At 40.9% G+C, this 12174-nt stretch overlaps 1 protein-coding gene across 2 annotated transcripts in view; it reads left to right on the top strand.

Moving 5' to 3' along the window:
- The window catches only part of LOC132430971 (ATP-dependent translocase ABCB1), a 102346-nt gene that overhangs the window by 23453 nt on the left and 66719 nt on the right, over nt 1–12174 (top strand). For both annotated transcript variants that reach the window (XM_060020362.1, XM_060020363.1), the window contains exons 5-7: nt 5633–5684; nt 8539–8730; nt 9151–9322. In XM_060020362.1, the coding sequence (XP_059876345.1) occupies nt 5633–5684; nt 8539–8730; nt 9151–9322 (416 nt within the window). The remainder of the gene's footprint in view (nt 1–5632; nt 5685–8538; nt 8731–9150; nt 9323–12174) is intronic.

Below are 12174 nucleotides of genomic sequence, written 5' to 3'. Positions count from 1 at the left end.
GTCAGCCCCAAGGCACAGCTCTTCAGGCCAGTGTGAAAGCAGCACACGTGAGGTGACTGTGGCTCCCAGAGTCACCTCTGTCACGTGCAGTCAGCTCAACCACACTGTCAGGCAAGTGTCAGAGGGATTGATCTAGGCAGAAGGTCCAAATTCCGATTGCTTGTGTGTGTTTTTTTTTTAATTGGGGTATAATTGCTTTACTATGTTGTGTTCGTTTCTGCTGTACAGTGCCGTGAATCAGCTCTATGTATACATACGGCCCCTCCCTCTTGCATCTCCCTCCCGTCCCACCCACCTAGGTCGTCACAGAGCACGGAGCTGAGTTTCCTGTGCTTTATAGCATGTTCCTGCTAGCTATCTATTTTACATATGATAGTGTATATATGTCAGTCCTAATCCTCTTGCTTGTGTTTAATGGAGTTTCCTGCACAAGACTGGGAAAACTGGAATCCTAGCATTCTTGAGCTAGAATGGACCTTGAAGACCATTGAAAGCAGTGGTTTACTAATGTCTTTAATCAGGGAGTCCCTGGGTGTAAATTACATCTGTCATGGATGCTTGCCAGGTAAAACAGCAAGTTTGCGGCATGCGGGATCTTTTAGTTGCAGCATGCAGACTTCTTAGTTGCGGCATGTGAACTCTTAGTTGCGGCATGCATGAGGGATCTAGTTCCCCTACCAGGGATCGAACCTGGGCCCGTTGCATTGGGAGCGTGGAGTCTTACCCACTGGGCCACCAAGGAAGTCCCTTACTTGGTTTTAGAAAAGGCTTTCCTTACCCCAGGTAGTAGGGTAGTGGTCTGTTGTATCTCTGTTTAATTCTACAACACATGAGACGCGTATACAAAATAAGAGAATGGTTGGTTGGAATATTTTCATAAATGGTCTGCATGTGTGGTAGCTCTGTGAAACCTTTGTACATCTTTGGGACAAGCTTGCGTACAGCAGATAGAGCAGGGTCTGCACCGAGAGTACAAAGATAAATGTACCCTCCTGTTCTCTAGGAGGTCACACCAATGGGAGTGGAAGGAGGAGATGGCTATAAACTATGGTATGTCTATTCTAGTGTTGATTTAGTAAATTGACTCGTGTGTCAGTTACTCTGGAATCTTGTCAGTCACCCTCTTTGGGGGTAAGCCACTTGGAAGGAGGTCATATTGAGCTCATTCATGGAGGAGAGGTCTTTTCCAGGAGCGAGATCGTGGTGAAAGGGTAGAGAGAGGGGAACGAATAAAGGCTTGGAGGAGGAAAGCTGTCATCACTTCTCTACTGCCTCTCGTCTTAGTATGTGAAAAGTAGTTTTTAGTCTAAAAGGGCGGAGCTTAGTCTCATGAAATTTAAGCAAAATATTTTGTCGTGTCCAGTTTCCTCTCTAGTCCCCAAGGGCGAAGGCTTCAGGAACACAACAGTCAAGCAGAGACTTGGGCACTGTTTTCTTTTATGCTGCAGCTCCCCCGACCCCGACCCCGAGATGGTGACTGTGCAATTCCCTGGCTGCTGGGATGAGGTGAAAGGTGTGGGGTTAAAAGTCATCTGGAAAGTCGTTGTGTGACTTATTGTGGTAAGATTACAAAGGGACCAATAGGACATGTGATGGATCCTGGACTTTATCCTTCGTGCAGTGGACTGTCATTGAAGGTTATTAACAGAAGCAACATAATTATATTCTTGTTCCCAAAGATAAAATCTGGTGGCAATATAAAGATCTGATTGGAGTAGAAAGACCAGTTAGGAGGCTTTTGTTAGAGCAGAGGTAAGAGATGACGGAGACCTGAACCAGAGCACTAGCCATGAGGACGCAGAGCATTTTAGTGGCTTAAGGACAGATGCAGGAGTCACTGAAGCTGCAGAAGTGGTCGAGGTCATCCTGGGAGTGAGCATAAAATTCTGGGAAACACCAGCATGGAGAGAGGAGGGAGAGCATGAGGAACCGGTGAATGAGACCGAGAGAGGGATCAGAGTGGCGGGAGAACCAGGAGAATGAGGTTCTGGTATGTGGGCCTCTCACTGTTGTGGCCTCTCCCGTTGCGGAGCACAGGCTCTGGACGCGCAGTCTCAGCGGCCATGGCTCACGGGCCCAGCCGCTCTGCGGCATGTGGGATCCTCCCGGACCGGGGCTCGAACCCACGTCCCCTGCATCAGCAGGCGGACTCTCAACCACTGTGCCACCAGGGAAGCCCCAACCAAGTATTTTATTAAAATAAAAGCTACACTGAAATGTTTGCCTTTTCTTGTTGGGGGAGTGGGGATAAATTAGGAGGTTGGGATTAACATACACGCACTACTGTATGTAAAATAGATAACCAACAAGGACCTACTGTATAGCACAGGGAACTCTTCTCAATATTCTGTAATAACCTATATGGGAAAAGAATCTAAAAGAAGTACATATATATATATATATATATATATATATAAAAATATATATATGAATCACTGTGCTGTATACCTGAAACTAATACAACATTGTAAATCAACTATACTTTAATTAAAAAAAAAAAGATTTGGTTTTAGGATAAAAAAATTTCGGCTTTTCTCTACTGATCATTTGGCTGATATTGTTATACAGCCCAGAGAGCTTCTGGATTTTCTCACTGAAAAATAATAATAATCTTTGGATACTTTTCCAGTATTCTTCTTTATAACGGTTGATCTGGGCAGTAGCCCTTTGAGATCCATACAGGTAAAAAGTTATTGGGCTATATGATCTCTAAAGTCATTTTAGCCTCAAAGTTTTGGTTTTCTGGAAAAAAATGCCTCAGGATAAGAATTTTATGAGAAGCTCATAGAGGAAAGAAAAATCTCTGGGCCAGAGACCTCTTAATTAATAAAAGTTGATAGGAGGAAAAGAAAAGTTGATTGCAGGGAGTTTAAAGAACATATCTTTATTTCATTCTTTGGTGAGTAGAGATCATCTCTGTCAGAGGACTTGAATGCTCCATTTTTTAATTTACTGGTGCACTTTGACACCACCGAAGCACAAATAAAAGGTACTTGGTGCAAGAGTTGGTTTCTGATGACTGAAATTATTTATATATATATACACACACACACTGAGAGAGAGAGAGAGAATATTGTACACATAAACATAAAGGACTCAGTTTTGACCTTGAACATAATTTTTACTTTCTGAGCTGAATAAATGTGATGGTAGACCTAGAAGCCACCATTGCCAAAGAATGTTTGTTCAAATTCTCCGGGTCCCTTATCTCTAGAATTGAGAAAACTGGTAGTAGCAATGAGTAGAAAACAGATATTTAGTTAGACTTGAAAATTTGTCTTGATTTGGTTGTGATACACATTATTGACATTTCCTGCCTAGATCATCTGCAATGAGAGATCTTCTGAGACTGATGTGGAGAAAAATCCTCACCCAGCTATCAATATTTAATATCCTGTTTTATCTTTGAAAATATGGAGCAGAAGCAATATCATAACTGATTAGAAATTTATCTGTACACTTATTCCAGTTGACATAAAGTGGAAGCTGTCGAGTTTCTCTGCTGCATGTTTTGCTACATCTCTGCATCTCTCTATGACTTCCTACTTTCTCTCTTACTCCTAAATGTAGCCTTCCGTGGGGTGCTGTGCTTGGTTGTCATTTCCTCCCTACCTGCCATCCTGTCCTCACAGGTGAGAAGAGATGGCTTTTTTCTTTCTTGAATTTAGCTATGACCTCTAAGATGTGAGACTCCTACATCTTAAGACCTAACTCTGTCTAGAACTGGAGGGCCACAGTTTGAATACTTACTGGACATCTTCAGTAGAATGTCCCAGGTACCACAGAATAAAGATCTTCAGAACTGAACTAATAATCTGCTCACATCTGCCCAGATGTCATCTTTTTGCTGACTTCTTATGTCCCACCACGACATCACCCTTGTCCCGATGCTTAAACTCAAGGTCTTGGTCTTTTTTTTTAATTGTTACTCTTGCTACTTCTGTTCCATCGGTTGCTAGAGCCTGTAACTTCTCACTCTCTAGATCTTATGGGTACTTTCCTTCTTTCCTATTCTCATTTCCACCCTCTTTCCTTACTTAATTGCAGTAGCTCCATCTGTCAGTCTCCCCGTTCCAGTTAAACTTACACATTTCTGGTAGCTAAGTCATCCTAGACCAAACCTCTACTCTTGTCCTTTTCTGCTCAAAACCAGGGAATGCTTACTAGTTTTTATACACCATACCTGTGGGGCCTAGATTATCTTTCAACCATATATCCACCTCCTTCCATCCACACAACACACCCACACCCCTGCCAAAGCGGCTTATTCATTCTTCAAACATGTGCTGAACTTCTGTCTATGTTGTTCCCTTTGCCAGAAAAACTTTTCTTCCTCTTTCCCGCACCTGTCAAAATCACACTCATCTGACCCAGGCTGTCTCGCGTTATACTGTAACTTTTGAAATAACTACAAGATTTATAGTGTGCCTCCCTATTGATCCAGCCATCTTGATTATGAAAACTTACCCTGCAAAAATATTCACCGTATTTAATATATATGTACAGGTTTAATGCAGCATTGCTTGTAAAAGTAAGATATTGGAAGCAACTGAAATAGATGCAACTTAGAAAAAATAAAGATATACATATATACACACATAATGACATGGAAAATCAGCCAGAGTGTGGACTGTGATTCTGCCTTTTAACATAAGCATGTATGTGTATATGTGTATGTGTATACTTGCATACAGAAAAGAAAATCTGAAAAAAATTCACCCCAGAATAATGAACAGTGGCTAGTGCGTGCGTGTGTGTGTGTGTGTGTGTGTGTGTATTTATTTAGGTGGGGGTGTTAAAGTTTTAATGTACCTTGTCCCAAAATGTTAACATTTGCTAATAATGCATGATGAGCTGACTGGTATTTATGACATTTTTCTTTGTATTTTCTATATATATATATATATATATTTTAGCAATTCTTTTATTTATATTTATTTATTTAGTTGCGGCTCCCTGGCTCCTTAGTTGCAGCAGGTGGGCTCCTTAGTTGTGGCTCACCAAGCTCCATAGTTGCGGCAGGTGGGCTCCTTAGTTGAGGCTCGCTGACTTCTTAGTTGTGGCTCACAGGCTCCTTAGCTGTGGCATGTGAACTCTTAGTTGTGGCATGCATGTGGGATCTAGTTCCCTGACCAGGGATTGAACCCGGGCCCCCTGCGTTGGGAGCTCAGAGTCTTAACCGCTGCACCACCAGGGAAGTCCCTGTATTTTATATTTTTAAACTAAAAATAAAAACTGGAGAAATGCAGTGTTCTATTTGAAATATTAAGTGCTTTAGTGTCAAGTCTGCACTGATATTTATCAGGGCAAAGCACCTAGAAAAGATTTTTCTCTATGTCATCTTGCAGTGCTATTGCATAAAATATTTTAATCCAGGGACAGTAGTATTTCTGCTGACAGACTCCTCAATCAGTGTGGCTTTCTTCTTGCAAATAAGCTTCAATGAATTTAGTGTGTGTGTGGTTGCACACAGCTGGTAGTAAAAGATTTGAATGGATGCCGTGGTGCTTACACATAATTGAAATTAAATCAGTTTGACCTATTTTTGTGTAAATTGTTAAGTGACACAAGTCTGATTCATTTTTAATGGAAAACAAAGAGATATAACGGTATATGCTTTGTGGTGATCTAGGTTTTCTGGACAGTACGTATTTCGGCGAAAAGCTGGAGGAGGAAATGACCATGTAAGTAGATGTTTTCCTTACTATTGCTAAGCATTTCAGTCTCAGTCCAGTTGTAGCAATGTTTAAAATTTTGCGTTGTTATAATAAAGATTCAAAGTTTTGAGGAGAGCAACATCATTGTTTCTAGGAGGATACAATGTAGGATATTTTTTTTAAAGAAAATAATTTGCGGCATAAGATGTGTAAAGTTAAGGTTAAGCCTGGATTGGACTGATGTATGCATTGGTAAATATAGAATATCATCTACAGGGAAATTAGAGGAGTTCAAAGTGGCCTTATTTAAAATGCAGTTAAATTAGGAATCACATTATTTGCAATGGCTTTGTAATTATTAGTTTGATTCCTGGATATTTTTAGTCGTGATATCATGAGATCAGTCAACAGGATTTTTTTTTTGTAACACAGCATCTAATTCTAATATATGAAACAAGGCGTCCCAGAATAACTATAGTCCTTTTAACCTTAAGTCACCTTGGGGAGCCTTTCATTAATGATTTACTTATCTTGAAGTTTGCTCTTAGAACAGCTTATAAAACATGTCCAAAGGTATTACTTGGTGATTCAGAAGATAATGATTCCACATTATCCTATAAATGGTTCTGTAGATTTGAGGAAAATGGAGATATTTGACCATATTTTGAAAGATGAGAATTACTTCCAAATATTCCTATAGAGAGGCATTTTTAAAATATTGATGAAAAACAGAATGTCTTGTAATCATTTTATAAATGCTTAAGCACAGGTGTGTTTTGAGTAAACATAGACTGACGGCCTACAATACATTAATTTATTGTCAAAGCATGCATTCTACTTCTTAAATGAGGTTTCTTTTTAACTGTCTCGCTATATCATTAACACTTGGATAATAATTAAATATTGTTATCTATTAACTAAAATTTAGTATTCTAATTACATCTTCCCTGATAAATACATTGTAAATTACCAGGTATAGCTTGGGGAAGATATGTTTACACCAGGTTGCAAACATTGACATCAGCAACTATATGGTTATCACACTGCCATTTTTTAAAATTTAATTTTATTAATTTATTTTTTAACATCTTTATTAGAGTATAATTGCTTTACAGTGGTGTGTTAGTTTCTCCTTTATAACAAAGTGAATCAGTTATACGTATAAATATGTTCCCATATCTCTTCCCTCTTGCGTCTCCCTCCCTCCCACCCTTCCTATCCCACGCCTCTAGGTGGTCACAAAGCAACGAGCCGATCTCCCTGTGCTATGCGGCTGCTTCCCTCTAGCTATCTATTTTATGTTTGGTAGTGTATATATGCCCATGCCACTCTCTCACTTCGTCCCAGCTTCCCCTTCCCCTTCCCCATGTCCTCAAGTCCGTTCTCTAGTAGGTCTGTGTCTTTATTCCCGTCTTGCCCCTAGGTTCTTCATGACCTTTTTTTCTTTTTCTTTTTCTTAGATTCCATATATATGTGTTAGCATACGGTATCTGTTTTTCTCTTTCTGACTTACTTCCCTCTGTATGACAGACTAGGTCCATCCACCTCACTACAAATAACTCAGTTTCGTTTCTTTTTCACAATGCCATTCTTATAGCTTCTGCATGGTTTATAGAAGCATTTTTCTTTGAGAGTGGCAAGTAGTGAACTTTTAAAAACTTTTAAATCCTGTATGTCATTTTAGCATGTTTGTCTTTACCTAAAATGTAAGTGCTTAGTGAAGCACATGAGTTGCTTGCTTTTTTCAGCGTGAAGACTCAGATGAGGAAACACACATTTAGCATTTCTAGATGGTCAAGGGTCTGGATTTACAAGATGCTCATGTTCTTTATTTTTAGAATTTAAACTGGAAGGACTGCTACTTGATTCATTAAGCATTTCAGGATAACTTATGATGGCCAGTTGGGCAGATGATATAAAAATACTTTTCATTTTCAATTGTCTCGTGGCATCTAAGCTCTGCCAGATGAATAACCCAAAAGATCAGGGGACCATTTCCATCTCTTGGTTCCACTTTCTGGCAAATTCTGTCACTTGTTTCCACTCTCCAATGTGCAGAAACCACCCCAAGTGCTCATCAGCTGGTACGGAGGTAAACCAACGACGCAGGAGGACAGTGGTAGATTACCTGATGCTGTGACGCTTCAAGGCACCACACAAGTCTTTCACAATAACCGGCATTCTCTGGGTGCTAACTCTGTGCTGGGCATGGGCCCAAGTGTATTCATACGTTACTGTGTAAAAGTTTTTTTTTTTTAATGGCCGTGCCTCGCGGCATGCGGGATCTTAGTTCCCCAGACAGGGATCGAACCCGCGCCCCCTGCAGTGGAAGCGTGGCGTCTTAACTGCTGGACCTCCAGGGAAGTCCCACTGTGTTATAGTTCTTCTCTCCATTTTACCAATCAGAAAACTGAGGCTTAGAAAGGTTAAGCAAGGCTACACAGCAGTTAAGTGAAGAGCGGTGCTTTGAGCCAAAACAGAAACCACAGTCTTTTTTTTTTTTTTGTGGTACGCGGGCCTCTCACTGTTGTGGCCTCTCCCGTTGCGGAGCACAGGCTCCGGACACGCAGGCTCAGCGGCCATGGCTCATGGGCCCAGCCGCTCCGCGGCATGTGGGATCTTCCGGACCGGGGCACGAACCCGTGTCCCCTGCATCGGCAGGCGGACTCCCAACCACTGTCCCACCAGGGAAGCCCTAGAAACCACACTCTTAAGCATGACACTGTAACAGGGCAGCCGTAGTTGGATGCCGACCATCAATTCTGCTTGTGAAGGAGGTCAAGATAGACAGACAACCAGAAAAGGCAGGATGAGTGGTCTGTTGTGGGAAGGTGCATTGATGAGAAAGCAGAGCATGTGCAGTTTTCTTGTCGTTTTCCAGGTACGCCTATTATTACAGTGGAATCGGGGCTGGCGTGCTTGTCGCCGCTTACATCCAGGTTTCATTCTGGTGCCTGGCAGCAGGAAGACAAGTATACAAAATTAGAAAACAGTTTTTTCATGCTGTCATGCGGCAGGAAGTAGGCTGGTTTGACGTGCATGACACTGGGGAGCTTAACACCCGGCTCTCAGAGTAAGTACCTGGGTTTATGTCGAACTCCGATGTGCTTCTGACTCTTACAAAATGAAAGAGAAGTCATCAGATCTGTTAGGAGACATTAGTGCATCACTCAGAAGTAATTATGACACGAAATTCCTTCTGACCGCAATCGTGTCTCACGCATCTTTTCCTTCCCAGAACCCTGGCAGGGTATGAGGGGACTTGCATGAGTAGCAATGAATGAGGTGTTGGGCTTGCCAGACTCGAGAAAATCCTCTGGGAGTGTGCGTTAGAGCAGCAACATGATGCTTGCTGGGGACGTGACTGTGCAAGATCCTAGATGTAAACTAATTTACCCCACACTGAAACAAACAAAAAAGCCAGCTAGATTCAGGAGAAAAGTTCTGTGTTCACAATTCTGACGTTTATTTCTAACACTGTCTCTTCTTTTAGTGACGTCTCCAAAATTAATGAAGGAATTGGTGACAAAATTGGAATATTCTTTCAGTCAATGGCAACATTCTTCACCGGTTTTACAGTAGGATTTACACAAGGTTGGAAGTTAACCCTTGTGATTTTAGCCGTCAGTCCTGTTCTTGGTCTGTCAGCTGCTATCTGGGCAAAGGTAGGTGAATCCTGTGAATCCAGATCTTATCTTATCTTAACTGTCTCCACTCCCGAAACACCCCATAACTCCATGCCTCGGAAGGCTGTTTTTCTCTCACTTGATGACCCTGACTCTATAGTTGATACTTGGTTTCGAACCTTCTCTTCACGATCAGTGGGAATAAGCAGGTGCAATCTCAGTGAGTCTTATACCTACCAAGGACTCTGTGCTGTCCTTGCCCTGCAGTTATTTGGGGAAGGGATGACAAAGAAAGAAGTAGCTGTCCCATCTCATCCTCTGCCTTCATGTGAAAGGCATGCTCAGCTTTTGGCGAGCTGTGTTCCCTGGTAGGCAGTTCCATATTCATAAGTAGAGATTCAGGAAGAGCTTCAAGTTCAGTGAACAACACATAGGTCCCATTCAATAACCATTATTGATTTGAATGTTTTTGTAGATTTTATTTCATTTGGTAATTGATTGAACAGTTTTGTCAGTGTTATAAATGACTGTGTTTATAGATACTTAAATCCCTTGGTGTGAAAACAAGTTTTTAAAAAGAGGTATCTTCTAGTCCCATATGCATGTCAATCCAAAGTCTACAGTTCTTTCTCCCAGTCACAAAGGCAGAGCAGTACAAACGGCCCTCCCCACCTCCATACACAGGCCTTTCTCTTTCAAGACTGCGTGTGGTGTTCATTTTCAACTGATTTCATGTAAGAGTGGGTGGCAGTGGAGAGATTGGCCCAGTACGTAATTTCTTAGAGAAGAAGAAAAATTAGAGAAAGCATTACACATTTATGTGGCAAAAGGTCATAAAATAACAGAGGCCCAACCAGCCAAGCCTAACACAAAATAAATCAGGCTGTAAGTATTAAGAAATTTAAAAAAACTTAACCCTGTAGGGTGGATATTGTTTTGCTATTGTAAACAATAACTGCTGTGTTTTTAATATCTACTGTGTCAGGCAAATACATATTTTTCTTTTTTAAAAAACTTATTTTATTGAAGTACAGTTAACTTACAATGTGTTAATTTCTGCTGTACAGCAAAGTGATTCAGTTATACATCTATATACGTTCTTTTTCATATTTTTCATTATGGTTTATCACAGGATATTGAATATAGTTTCCTGTGTCACACAATAGGACCTTGTTATCCAGATCCCACTTTTTTTTTTTTTTTTTGCGGTACGCGGGCCTCTCACTGCTGTGGCCTCTCCCGTTGTGGAGCACAGGCTCCGGACACACAGGCTCAGCGGCCATGGCTCACGGGCCCAGCTGCTCCACAGCATGTGGGATCTTCCTGGACCGGGGCACGAACCCGTGTCCCCTGCATCGGCAGGCGGACTCTCAACCACTGCGCCACCAGGGAAGCCCAGATCCCACTTTTTAGGTTAAAAAATCCCAGGGAATTTCAGAGAATAAAATAACAACATATTTTAATTTCCCCCAGAATTAGCAGATGTTATGCCTTTTGCAGTATTTAACTATAATATTTTCTATATATGAAGAAGGAGGTTGTAGAATATTACAGAATATTTTTCCCCTCACTCTATCATATTATCTTCTTCCTCAAAGGCATGAAATACATATTTTTCTGAAGTATAGATATTATCTCATTTTATGGAGGAAGAAATTGAAGTTCTGAGAACTCTGTTATTTGTTGCTGAGACTAACACAGTGTTTAAGTGGTGTTCTTGGTGGCTAAATTGTATCTCTGCATTAATCTGTTGAAATATTTGGCAGAAGCTTTTGTGTTAATTGATTTTCTTGTTTACTAGGATATTAAGCAAGTCAGATGGCAGATGCTTCGTATCAGTATTTGTTGAAAAACTGTTTTAAAATATATTCACGCTCTAGTTAAGTTACGGGAGAAAGCAGTAAGTTAATCTCTTAATAAGTAATTGTGCATTGCTTCAGATACTATTTCTTTCATAAATGGAGCCCTAGACTTATTGCTGGAGACCTAAGTTCACTCTGCCATAAGCTTTTGCTATGGTTTCAAACAAATTTCTTAAATTATCTGGTTGTCAACCATATTAAAAAAGAAATGTGGCCCAGTTTAGGAAGCTCCTGTGAGCCTGAGGCTCTCTTCTCTAACCCAGAGGCACCAGTGCAAGAATGTAGAACAGGAAGGGACTTCCTCCCAGCAAGCTTCCTACTCCAGGAAGCCTCTTTTGATCTCTGCATGCAACTCTCTAACCCCACCCAGAGACACTGGGTCAGCTAGAGGGCACAGGGAGGGGAAGCTACCATATCCTGCCCCTACAAGAGATACCTGGTGGTCTGACCTTAAGAAATCACTTCCACTCCCTCAAGTAGCAGAAGCAGGGGCCCCAGCAACTCTAGATAAACCATGCTGGCAAAAAATAATACCAGAAAAACTCTGAATGTAAAACTGCTATTGGAACCACAGCTCACAAAAGTAGGTCAAGAATTGCATGCTAAACCCAAACAGGGTAACTGCTTGCTAAAATAAAAGATTTATATAGGACTCAGAGTCTCCTAACATAATAGACAGAATGTCCAGGATATAATAAAAAATCACTTTTGTCATACCAAGAAAGAAAATCACAGCTTGAATGAGCAAAAAACAGTTGACTGACCACTCTTGAGATAATTCATGTGTTAGAATTGTTTGGCATGGATTTTGGAGCAGTCATTATAAAAATGCTTCACTAATCAATTACAGATTCTCCTGAAACAAAAGAAAATAGAAAATAGCAGCAGTGAAAAAGAAGTTATGAAAAAAGGACAGAATGAAATTAGAGATCAGAAAGATATAGCAGCAGAAATAAAAGTCATGATGGATGGGCTTAATCTTGTTAAGTGGAGATGACAGGAGAGAATCAGTATACCTGGAGGTAGAAC

This window comes from Delphinus delphis, chromosome 9 (genome assembly GCF_949987515.2).
Source record: "Delphinus delphis chromosome 9, mDelDel1.2, whole genome shotgun sequence".
NCBI lineage: Eukaryota > Metazoa > Chordata > Mammalia > Artiodactyla > Delphinidae > Delphinus > Delphinus delphis.
The sequence above is the reverse complement of the archived record's forward strand: the minus strand, read 5'-3'. Positions and strand labels throughout refer to the sequence as shown.